The sequence below is a fragment of the Chlorocebus sabaeus genome, chromosome 24 (assembly GCF_047675955.1).
Source record: "Chlorocebus sabaeus isolate Y175 chromosome 24, mChlSab1.0.hap1, whole genome shotgun sequence".
Taxonomy (NCBI): domain Eukaryota; kingdom Metazoa; phylum Chordata; class Mammalia; order Primates; family Cercopithecidae; genus Chlorocebus; species Chlorocebus sabaeus.
In genome coordinates this window covers 7,911,431-7,924,955 of record NC_132927.1, presented here as the reverse complement: position 1 = coordinate 7,924,955, position 13,525 = coordinate 7,911,431, and the positions used below count along the sequence as shown (strand labels likewise).

The 13,525-nt window shown below is 38.0% G+C and overlaps 1 protein-coding gene across 5 annotated transcripts in view; it reads right to left on the bottom strand.

Moving 5' to 3' along the window:
• The window catches only part of NUBPL (NUBP iron-sulfur cluster assembly factor, mitochondrial), a 363,982-nt gene that overhangs the window by 246,635 nt on the left and 103,822 nt on the right, over positions 1 to 13,525 (bottom strand). For all 5 annotated transcript variants that reach the window (XM_073010899.1, XM_073010898.1, XM_073010901.1 and 2 more), the window contains 2 exons: positions 8,978 to 9,017; positions 8,799 to 8,889 (listed from right to left, as the gene is read on the bottom strand). In XM_073010899.1, coding sequence (XP_072867000.1) covers positions 8,799 to 8,889; positions 8,978 to 9,017 — 131 coding nt within the window. The remainder of the gene's footprint in view (positions 1 to 8,798; positions 8,890 to 8,977; positions 9,018 to 13,525) is intronic.

The window sequence follows — 13,525 nt, the reverse complement described above, 5'->3', positions numbered from 1 at the left end:
TTGGCTCTTCCCATGAGAAGTACTTAGGGGGTTCAGTATTAATGTATGGAAATACATCGTAATTTCTGTCTGACTTTTTTTCTCTAAAAATGTTTCTATATGGTACCAATCCTTCTTCCTCTGTTTGCTTTAGTTTCAGTGCCCGCATCATAGAAGTGTCTATGTCATAAAAGCCAAAAGCAGCCTTGAATAATCAAAACCCTTATGCCATGTTGTCTAATGTCAATTTGTTTTCTGGCACAGTTTCTTCTACTAATTCTTCCTTATCATCTGGCACTGGTTCAGAAGCAGTCATCTCCAACAAGTTGTTTTCTGTTAATTCCTCTGGTGTGGTGTCTACGAGGTCTTGAATTTCTCTGAGGTTTCTATCTTGAAACTCTTTATCCCTCATCTTTTTTGCCATATCCACAATCTCTTTCATGATTTTTCTGATTGACACTGTCTTAAATTCTGTGAAGTCATGAACAACATTTGGACACAGTTTTTCTCCAGGAGGAATTTATTTTGGGCTTGAAGGCTTTAACAGCTTTTTCATGATTTTTTCTCTACCAGGGTTCTCTTCCATAGCACTGACAATCCTTTCCATAGAGTATCCTGCATGATGAGCCTTAAAGGTCCTCATGAACCCCTGATCTAGAGGATAAATTAAAGATGTTGTGTTTTAGGGCAAGAAGATCACTTCAGCACCTTTCTTTTGAACTCATGAGGTTCTGGGTGGCCAGAGACATTGTCCAATATCGAAATAACTTTGAAAGGCAGTCCCTTATTGGTAAGGTACTTAGTGACTTCAAGGAAAACACATCAGTGGACCCAATCCAGAAAAGGGGTTATCACTAAATTTTATTGTTGTACAACCCAAAGACTGGCAGCTGATGTTTATCTTTTCCCTTTGAGGCTCACAGGTTAGCAGTTTTATAGATAAGAGCAGCCCTGATCATAAACCTAACTGCACTGGCACAAAATAGTGGGGTTAGCCTATCCCTTCCTGTCTTAAATCCTGGTGCTCACTTCTCTTCCTTACTAATAAATGTCCTCTGTGGCATTTTTTTTTTCCAGAATGGGTCAATTCCACCTTCATTAAAAACCTGTTCAAAGCATGGCACTGGTACAAAAATAGACACATAAACCAATGAAACAGAATAGAGAGCCCAGAAATAAGGCCGCACACCTACAATCATCTGATTTTTAACAATGCTGACAAAAAAAGACAATGGGGAAAGGACTCCCTATTCAATTAGTGAGGCTAGGATAACTGGCTAGCCATATGCAGAAGATTGAGACTGGACCCCTTCCTTATACGATATATAAAAATCAACTCAAGATGTATTAAAGACTTAAATGTAAAACCCAAAACTATCAAAACCCTGGAAGACAACCTAGGCAATACCATCCTGGACATATGAATGGCAAAGATTTCATGACGAAGATGTCAACAGCATTTGCAACAAAAGCAAAAACTGACAGGTGGATCTAATTAAACTTAAAAGCTTCCGCACAGCAAAAGAAGCTATCAACAGAGTAGACAGACAACCTACAGAATGAGAGAAAATATTCACAAACTATGCATCTGACAAAGGTCTAATATCCAGCATCTATAAGGAACTTAAACAAATTTACAAGAAAAAAACAACTCCATTAAAAAGTGGGCAAAGGACATGAACAGACATTTTTCAAAAGAAGACATATGCGTAGCCCACAAGCATATGAATAGGTTCAACATCACTGATCATTAGAGAAACGAAAATCAAAACCACAATGAGACATTAACTCACACTAGTCAGAATGGCTATTATTAAAATGTCAAAAAATAACTCATGCTAGCAAGGTTGGGGAGAAAAGGGAACACTTATACACTGTTGATGGGAGTGTAAATTAGCTCAACTATCGTGGAAAGCAGTGTGATGATTCCTCAAAGAGCTAAACAGAACTACCATTCAACCCAACAATCCCATTACTGGGTATATACCCAAAGGAATACAAATCATTCTACCACAAAAACACATGCACACGTATGTTCCCTGCAGCACTACTCACAACAGCAAAGGCATGGAATCTACCTAAGACTGAATAAAGAAAAGATGGTACATATACACTACAGAATACAATGCAGCCATTAAAAAAAATGAGATCAGATCTCTTGCAGGAACATGAATCAAGCTGTAGGCCACAGAGTAGAAGACTCAACGTTGTCAGGATCTCAATTCATCCAAAGTTGTTCTATATATTGAATACCATCCTAATAAAAGTATCAACATGCTTTTCTGCACAAACTGAATCTAAAATATACAGAAACGTAAAAGAAACTAGAGCAGTCAAAACAATCTTGAAAAAATGCAGATGGAAAATGCACATTTCCTAATTTTAAGCCTTCTATAAGGCTATAATAACCAAGACAATGTGGTTTTACAGTAAGGATTAAACAAACAGATCAATGGAGCACAAATGAGTATCCAGAACAGACGACACACATACGGTTAATTGATTTTTATCTAATATATAAATCAATTCAGGGAAAGGGAAGTCTTTCAAACAAATGATGCTAACATAACTGTATAAACTATAAAAAATTATGAACATTGACCCTTATTTCATTTCACACATAAAAATTAATTCAAGATGTACAAGACAGAACTATAAAGCTTTGAGATTAAAATACATGAGAGAGAGAGAGCAAAGCAAGATGGTGGAATAGAAAGCTGCAAAAAGTGCCCCCCTCCACGCAGGAACACCAAATTTAACAACTCTCTACACACATACACAAAACTTACCTAAGAACCAAAAATCAGTTGAGCACTCAAAAGTACCTGGTTTCAATTTTATATTACTGAAAGACACAATGAAAAGGGCAGGAAAGACAGTCTTGAATTGTGATCTCCACCCTTCACCCATTGCCCAAGAGCTGTGTGGCACAGAGAATCTGTGTGCTTGGGGAGAGGGAATGCAGCAATGTGAGACTTTGCACTGAACTTTGTGCTGCCCCATCATAGCAAAAAGCAGAACCGGACTGCACCTACCTGACGCGTGCCCATAGAGGAAGTATTTTGACTGGCCCTCAACAGAGGGGAATCGCCCATCCCAGCAGTCGGAACCTGAGTTCCAGCAAGCCTCATCACGAGCTGGAGTGCTCTGGGATTCTAAATAAACTTCAAAGGGAGTCTAGGCTACAAGGAATGCAGCTCCTACGTGAGTCCTTCAGCTGAGCTGTGCTCAGAGCTAGTGGACCAGGGGAGCACACAACCTACTAAGACACCAGCCAGGGGCCAGGTGCGGTGGCTCACGCCTGTAATCCCAACACTTTGGGAGGCCGAGGCAGGTGAATCACGAGGTCAGGAGATCAAGACCATCCTGGATAACACGGTGAAACCCCATCTCTACCAAGAAAAAACATACAAAAAATTAGCCAGGCATGGTGGCAGGCACCTGTAGTCCCAGCTACTTGGGAGGCTGAGGCAGGAGAATGGCGTGAACCTGGGCAGCGGAGCTAGCAGTGAGCTGAGATCGCGCCACTGCACTCCAGTCTGGGCAACAGAGCGAGATTCCATCTCAAAAAAAAAAAAGACAGACACCATCCAGGGCGGCTAATGGAGTACATGCACCAACACTCCCCCAACCCCAGGCTACACAGGTCGTGGCTTCACAAGAGACCCTTTCTTCACTTCAGGACAGGAGAGGGAAGAACAAAGAGAACTTTGTCTTGCATCTTGGATACCAGCTTAGCCACAGGGCAGGGCACAGCACAGATCTGTGAGGACCCCATTTCCAGGCTCCTGGATGACATTTCTAGACACACCCTGGGCCAGAAAGTAACCTGATACCTTGAAGAGAAGGACCCAGTCATGACAGGACCAACACCTGCTGAATAAAGGGCCGCTGGGCCATGAATAACCAGCAGCAATACCCAGAAACTATGCCATGGGCCTCTGGGTGAGACTCTGAGATGTGCTGGCTTAAGGTAAGATACAGCACATTCCCCACTGTGGTAGCTACAATGACAGACTTCATCTACTTGATAAAAGCAAAGGGAAAAGTAAAGGAGATTTTGCCTGGCACCTTAGGTACCAGCTCAGCCACAGGGGGTGGAGCACCATGAGGGGTCCTAGATCCCTTGGCTCTTGGATGGCATTTCTGGACCTGCTCTGGGACTGCCCTGAAGAGTGAGTCTCAGGCCTGGCAACCTTCACCATGAGCTGACTGAAGAGCCCTGGGGACTTTAGTGAACATCAGTGGAAACCTAGAAGTATGTCCTGTGGGTCTGTAGTGCTGGTGGCCACAGATTGAGGCTCCTCTGCCTGTAGAAAGTGGAGGAAAGAATGGGAAGAACTGCACCTCATGCTTTGACTGCCAACTCACAGCTGTATAACAGAACACCAGGTAGACTTCTAAGGTTTCTCACTCCAGTCTGTGGCTCCTAGATGGCATCTCTGGACCCATCTGGGGTCTGGAGAACTCGCTGCCCCAAGGAAAAGACACAAGCCTATCTTGCTTTGCTACCTGCTGATCGTACAGCTACAGGGTCTTGGGCAAACATAGTCAGTAGCCAGATAGCGGTAACAGCAGGACAAGACCTAGTGCTGTGCAGGCTTCAGGTCTGACTAGCACAGTCACAGTGGTAGAGGACACAGGGATGCTTGTGTCACTCTATTCCCAGCTTTAGGTAGCTCAGAACAGACAGAGAGAGATTCTGTTTGTTTGGGAGAAAGTAAGGGAAGAGAACAAGAGCCTCTGTATGGTAATCCAGAGAATTCACCCACATCTTGTCCAAGACCATCAAGGCAGTACCTCTGCAGGTGTGCAAGAACCAAGCATTACTAGGTTTAGGGTGCCCCCTAAAGCAGATATAGCTTAGATCGCAACACTCAAGTCCTTTCAAATATCTGAAATAAGCCAAGCATAGAAAGATAAACATCACTTGTTCTCACTTATCAGTGGTACCTAAAAATTAAAAGAATTTAACTCATGGAGATAGAGCGTAATCTGAGGGTGTGAAGGGTGGTGGGGGTGGAAGGAATGGGGATGGTTGATGGGTACAAACAAACAGAAAGAATGAATAAAACCTAATATTTGCTAGCACAACACGGTGACTGTAGTTACAGTAAAAAATAATTTGATGGTACATTTTAAAATAGCTAAAAGAGTATAATTGAATTGTTTGAAATGCAAAGGATAAATGCTTGAGGGGATGAATACCCCATTTACCCTGATGCGATTATTACTCAATGCCTGTTGGTATCAAAATATCTCATGTACCCTATAAATATACTAACCTACAAGATACCCATAAAATTTTTAAATTAAGAATTTTTAAAAACAATAAAAAATAATAAAAAATAAATACATTGTTATCATTACAACCTTGGGGTAGGCAGGCAAAGATTACTTAAAGAGGATATAAAAGGCACTAAGTATAAAAAAATAAGAAATTGGAATTCATTAAAAGTTCAAACTTCAGCATAAAAAGACAAGTCACAGACAAGGATAAATACTCCCAATATCTATTATCTGACAATGGACTCATAGCCAAAATTATGCACAAATTCCTACAACTCAATTACTAAAAAAAAAAAAAATTAAAAAATGAGTAGAAGACTTGAACAGACATGTCACGAAAGAAAATATGAGATCTAATACACATGTGGAAAAGGGCTCAATATTATTGATCATCAGGGAAATACAAATTAAAATCATAACAAGACACCATTTTATATTTATTAGAATGGTTAAAAGTAATGAGACTGACAACACCAAATGTCAACAAAAATGTGAAGCAACTGGAAAACTTATGAACAACTGTAAAAGTATTATAGAGGTATTATTTACAATAGCCCAAAACTGGAGACCACCCAAATATTCATCAACAGAAAAGAAAACACATTTTATCATATTCATACAATGGAATCCTACTTAGCAATAAAGAAGACCCAACTACTGTTATATGCAACAACAAACATGAATTTCAAAAGCCTTAGGCAAAGCGAAACCATATACAAAAAAGCTACATCCTGGCCAGTTGCGGTGGCTCACGCCTGTAATCTCAGCACTTTGGGAGGCCGAGACGGGCAGATCACCTGAGGTTGGGAGTTCAAGACCAGCCTGGCCAACCTGGAGAAATCCCATCTCTACTAAAAATACAAAATTAGTCAGGCGTGGTGGCGCATGCCTGTAGTCCCAGCTACTCAGGAGTCTGAGGCAAAAGAATCGCTTGAACCTGGGAGCGGGTGGGTGCAGTGAGCTGAGATCGCGCTATTGCACTCCATCCTGGGCAACAAGAGTGAAACTCCGTCTCCAAAAAAAAAAAAAAAAAAAAAAAGCTACATCCTGTATAATCCTATTCATTTGAAATTTAAAAACATGTAAAACTCATTATGGTGACAGAAATCACAACGATTGTCTATGGGTATGGGATGAATCAGAAGGGGGCCCAAGGAAACTCTCTTGGAGGATGGAAATGCTATTTAGTTTGATTGGGTTACGATTACATAGGTATATATATTTATCAAAAATCACTAAACTATATACTGAAAATCTATGCATCTCATTGTATGCATAATTTTAGCTCAACAAAGTATTGTCAGGGAGAAAAAGAAAAAACAAAACAACTTAACCAGACTTCTAGTTCAGGATGTCAGAATAACCACAGTATTTTTCTTCTCCCCAGAAATGGGTACTAGGAGGGAAAATGAGAGGATGTTCTGGATCACTGGTATTGTTCTAGTTATCTTGTCCTGAATGATGATTATAAAAAATCATCATTCAGGACAAGGTGTTTCAACTTTGGGATAATTTATCTATTTATACTCATGATTTGTACATTCTTCTATATATATGTTATATCCAATTGTTTAAAATGAGCCAATGAATCAGGTATCCCCTACAATCCACCGCTGTGCAAAAGTTCTATCTAGCTACCGAATTTTTGCTAAGAATGTTAAATTTACCAAATAACGGTTTGGTTTCTAAATCAAAACAAAAGTGAAAACACTCCTTAGCTCTGATGATCTGCACTAGTCCCACTGTAGGCCTAAAATACCAGCTTTTCAGCTCCCAATAAAATGCACACATGAAAGTGACTTCACAAAAGACTGTAAGATAGATATACTCTAGGTAACCGCTAAGCATCCCAATAATATATGAACACATTTCTTACCCCATTGTTACCCTGATATTCTATAGCATGTTTGCTGAAAATGTATCCACCAAGCTTCTCAAAATAAACTGTAACTTTTTTTTTTTTTTTTCTGAGATGGATTCTTGCTCTGTCGCCCAGGCTGGGGTGCAGTGGCGCCATCTCAGCTCACTGCAAGCTCCGCCTCCCAGGTTCCAGGTTCACACTACTCTCCTGCCTCAGCCTCCCGAGTAGCTGGGACTACAGGCGCTGGCCACCAAGTGGGGCTAATCTTTTTGTATTTTTAGTAGAGACGGGGTTTCACCGTGTTAGCCAGGATGGTCTCAATCTTCTGACCTTGTGATTCGCCCATCTCGGCCTTCCAAAGTGCTGGGATTACAGGCGTGAGCCACTGCACCTGGCCAATAAACTGTAACTTCTATACAATTTATGTGTCAGAGAGCTTGTTTTTGCCAAACCTTCATTTGGACCTCTGCTAGACTACCAAATTCCCTGAATATTTTTTGAGAATAACAACGTGTAAAATCTGATGCTGAAGTGTTGTGGAGGTAGCTAAATTCAAACATCAAATATATATAATGCAGGCAATTAACACAACTATTCTACATTATCTGATGGTATTTAGCATTAGAGAAAACAGGTTGGTTAATCAAGACAAATAAAGGTCAAGGTCACAAAGGAATTGGTGGGAATGGGGTGGTTTGGTGAGTTTAAGTGAAATGACTAACTATGGGATCTGAGAGTAAAAGAGGAGAAAAGGAAACCAAGAGACTTAAATTACTAGGACCAAAAATCAAACAGCACACTTATCACAATTCAAGCAGCAAAAGTGGTAGAAAGGCAAGATGTTATAGTGAAAAAAGAACAGTTTCAGAGTTCAAGACATATTTCATCTAAATTGTACACCTGAAAATGAATATAGGAGTATTTACCATTAGAATCATCAACCTATTGTATGGTTCCTGACCCAAAGTAGAATCTGAATAAATAAAAGGTAACTGTTAAAAGTTGATGAAATAAATGCAAATTACTTTTAACTTTTACCTAGAAGACAATTACAAACTCGCATCTACTAAGAAAAAAAATAAAACTTATTCCAAGCCAACTATAAATAACATATAGCCCAAATGATATTTTTAGATTATCCAATCAAATGTTCTCTTCTTTTCTTAAGGCTAAATTAAAGTTGATTGGACAGATATTACACATGCAAATATATAACTATATATTCTCAAAACAAAATTTCACTTTTTTCTGGAGCAATTTTAAATCACAAGTACCACAGTTTATATAATTTTTTTCTACATCTGACGATTTCTACACTGCCCTTATAACTCAATATTGACTACAATGAGATTAACCACAAACCTAAAGGTGGCAGATTACTTATAAAAATAGATTTGCTCTTCTTACTGCAGACACAGCCAAAGCAAGAAAACAGTATTCAGTAAGACAATAGAATTTTTAGTACTCACAAACAATGGGAAAGATTAAATCATGTTAACAGTGAAGTTTGGTCTTGGCACCACATTAACTCATTAGGTGCCATATTACACATTATACATTCATAGCATCAACTGATTCCTGAATGCAAATTTTAACAATTCTCCAATCAGCAAATGTATTAACCGCAGCTCTGCCAATGATAAAATGATATTTAAGGCAATATTCTTACCTGCCTCAACAGTTTCTCAATGGCCGACATTACCATAAGGCCTCTCCAAACTACTGGTTCATTTTCTTCAATCAGAAAGCCCATAGACATACTGCAACAGTAATATAAAAATACAACTAATTTGTATAAATTAATCAATATTATTCAGAAAAGAAACATTAAAAAAAATATATGCTCACCAAGCAATACCATAATTCAAGAGAGGCCTCATTAGGTTGCCTGGAAAAAAGAAAAAAAAAATCCTCTCTTTTAGAAGAATAAAACACAATACGTAAACATTATGAATTGGGTTTTTTTTTTCATCTTTTTAGAAATATTATTTTTTCAATTAACAGAAATTGCATATGTTTATGTGGTACAATGTAATGTTATGATACTTGTCTACATTGTGGTAGAATAATAAAAATAAATAATAAAACCACGCCAATTAGCATTCCACATCACCTCACTTACTTCTTTCTTTGCAGTAAAAACATTTAAAGTCTACTGTTTTAACAATGCTGAAATATACAAAAAATGATTGTTAACAATAGTCACCATGCTATGCAACAGATCACTGGAACTTACTCCCCCGTCTAACTGAAACTTTGCACCACTTGACTAACATCTCCCCTTTGCCCATCCATCCTTCCAGGATCAAAGAATACCAAACTGGAAATACAAATAGGCTGCTCATATTGTGCAATTTAACTTTCAACTAAATATACCTCAATTTGCAACAGTTTAAACATTATATCAAGCATACTACTACTATTTCCAATAGACACAACATTGATAAATAGTTGAGACATAATTTTATTAAGAAATAATTCAAATACAATTTTAAATAGGTTTCTAAAAAACAGCCTCAGTATCAGGCACAATGGCTCACACCTGTAATCCCAGCACTTTGGGAGGCCGAGGTGGGTGGATCACTTGAGGTCAGGAGTTCAAGATCAGCCTAGCCAACATGGTGAAATCCTGTCTCTACTAAAAATACAAAAATTAGCTGGGCATGGTGGTACACGCCTATAGTCCCAGCTATTCAGGAGGCTAACATGAAAGAATCGCTTGGACCTGGGAGGCAGAGGTTGCAGTGAGCCCACATTGTGCCACTGCACTCCAGCTGGGTGACAGAGCAAGGCTCTGTCTCAAAAAAATATATATAGCCTCAATAAAATAACTCTACTACAATTTTACAATTTTTCTAAAAAATAGCCTCAGTAACTAATTTTGCCTACCAATTTTAATCATATACAAAGATACATAAATATAAAAATTTTATATATATGCTAATCTAATATGTACATACATATATGTGTATATTTGCATGCACACACACACATCTAATCAGTCCTTCCTACACTGGAGTGTTACTAGTTATTTGTTCCTTTACTTAGGTTAAAAAGTATAAAAATCCACAAAAGTAGACAAACTCAATTTTGAAATCTGAGATGAAAAATTGCATTAATCTGTAGAGAAAAGCAATCTACTGCTTATGGTGAAATAAAAAAAAATCTTTATATAGGCAACAAACGGTTACAATAAAATACAATTTGTTGTATCAAACTATGCAATCACCTTCACACCCACTCTTGCTTTCATATCCTACTTCTCTACCATAACAAACTACCACAGAAGCCATCTTAATTAGTATGATTTGGACAAGTATTGAGCAAAAAGTTTAGAACAAAGTCATAAAACCTAGTAGTATCCTGTTTTCAGATTTCAAGATATGTTCTTCAGGGTTTTTCCCCTCTGTAAAGAGACAAGAGACTGAGACTGAAAGCTGTATAAAGCATATATGCATGGATTATATAAGAAATCCTCGGCCAGGCGCGTTGGCTGATGCCTGTAATCCCAGAGCTTTGGGAGGCCGAGGAGGGCGGATCACGAGGTCAGGAGATCGGGACCATCCTGGCTAACATGGTGAAACCCCGTCTCTACTAAAAATACAAAAACTTAGCCAGGTGTGGTGGCAGGCACCTGTAGTCCCAGCTACTCAGGAGGCTGAAGCAGGAGAATGGCATGAACCTGGAACCTGGAAGGCGGATATTGCAGTGAGCCAAGATCGTGCCACTGCACTCCAGCCTGGGCAACAGAGCAAGACTCCAACTCAAAAAAATAAAAAAAGAAAGAAATCCTCTGCCATACTTCATTCATTGAATCCCTACTCATAGAAAAAGCCATGGTCCTTCATTAAGGAATACACAAAGAGTGTATGTTTATAGTTTCCTTCTTTAATTTCTGACTAAACTAACTAGCTCAATCTCCCCATACCTAATTTGAAAGCAATATATTTCTTCTATGTAATTTTCTCAATTCTTTCCAAAGCATCCAATTATAACCTTTCACTACCAGGGTTGGCAATATTTTCTGCCATTTTCTTCAATTACCATATGAATACAGATTAAAGAATCTGAATTATCACATGCTTTTTCACTTTTGATCTACTAAAACGGTGAGTTACACTAAGAGATTTTTCCTAATTTGGAACCAAACTTGCTTTCCCGGATTAAACCCAATTTAATTTTAATGTAGTTATTTTATACAATGCTGAATTTAGTCTGCTAATATTTGCTTAACATGATATCAGTATGTCAAAGAGATATCTGCACTCCTATGTTTACTGCAGCACTATTCACAACAGTCAAGATATGAAATCAACCTAAACGTCCAACAATAGATGAATGGATAAAGAAAAGTTGGTATATAGACACAACAGAATACTATTCACCCACTAAAAAGAATGAAATCCAACTAACTAGGGAGGTGAAAAATCTCTACAATGAGAATTACAAAACACTGCTCAAAGAACACAGAGATGAGACAAATAAATGGAGAGGCATCCCATGCTCATGGATAGGAAGAATCAATAACATTAAAATGGCTATACTCCCCAAGGCAATTTACATATTCAATGCTATTCCTATCAATCTACCAATGACATTCTTCGCAGAACTAGAAAAAACTATTTTAAAATTCACAGGCAACCAAAAAATAGCCCAAATAGCCAAGGCAATTCTAAGCAAGAAAACAAAGCTGGAGGAATCATGCTACCCAACTTCAAACTATAGCCCAACTTCAAAGGGCTACCGTAACCAAAACAGCATGCTATTGGTACAAAAGCAGGCACATGGACCAATGGAACAGAATAAAGAGCCCAGAAATAAGGCCACACAACTACAACCATCTGATTTTCAATAAAGCTGACAAAAACAAGCAATGGGGAAAAGATTCTCTATTCCATAAAAGGTGCTGGGATAAGTGGCTAGTCATAAGTAGAAGATTGAAGCTGGAACCCTTTCTTACACCACATATAAAAATCAACTCAAGATGGATTAAAGACTTAAATGTAAAAGCCAAAACTATAAAAATCCTGGAAGACAACCTAGGTATTACCATCCTGGACATAGGAATAGGCAAAAATTTCATGACAAAGAAAGCAAAAGCAATCACGACAAAAGCAAAAATTGAAAAGTGGGATCTAATTAAACTTAAGAGATTCTGCACAGCAAAAGGAACTATCAACAGAGTAAACAGACAACCTATAAAATGGTAGAAAACCTTTGTAAATTATACATCTGACAAAGGTCTAATATCAAGCCTCTATAAGGAAGTTAAATTTACAGGAGAAAAACAAACAACCCCATTAAAAGTGGGCAAAGGACATGAACAGATATTTCTCAGAAGAAGACATACATGAAAAACACACATATGAAAAAAAAAATCAAAATCACTGATCATGAGAGAAATGTAAATAAAGACCACAATGAGATACCAACTCACACCAGTCAGAATGGCTATTATTAAAATACCAAAAAATTACAGATGTTGGCAAGGTTACGGGGAAAAGACAACACCTACACACTGGTGATGGAAGTGTAAGTTAGCTCAACCATTCTGGAAAGCATATGGTGATTCCTCAAAGAGCTAAACACAGAATTACCATTCAACCCAGCAATTCCATTACTGGGCATATACCCAGAGGAATATAAATCATTCTACCATAAAGACACATGCACACGAATGTTCACTGCAGCACTATTCACGATACCAAAGACATTAAATCAACCTAAATACCCATCAATGACAGATTGCATAAAGAAAATGTGGTACATATATACCATGGAATACTAGGCAGTCACAAAAAAAAAAAAAAAAAAAAAAAGATCATGTCTTTTGCAGGAAGATGGATGGAGCTGGAGGCCATCATCCTTAGCAAACTAATGCAGGAACAGAAACCCAAATACCACGTGTTCTCACTTACAAGTGGAAGCTAAATGATAAGGACTTACAGACACAACGAAGGAAACAACAGACAGTGGGGTCTACCTGACAGGGGAAAATGGGAGGAGGAAGAGAGCAAAAAATATAACTATCGAGTACTAGGTTTAATATCTGGGAAATGAAATAATATGTACAACAAACCCCTGTGACATATTTAGCTAAGTAACAAACCTTCATATGAACTTGCAAACATAAAAGTTTTAAAAGAAAAAAAAAGGAATGAAATTCTGTCATTTTCACAAACATGAATAAGCCTGGAGGACATTAAGTGAAATAAGCCAGACACAGAAATTCAAATCCTACATGCATTAACAATAATGTATTATGTATCTCAAAATAGCTTATAATATTTTAAATGTTCCCACAACAAGGAAATAATGTTTGAAGTGATTAATCTCATTTCCTTGATTTAATTATGATACAATGCAATATATATACTGACACATAAAATTGTGCAC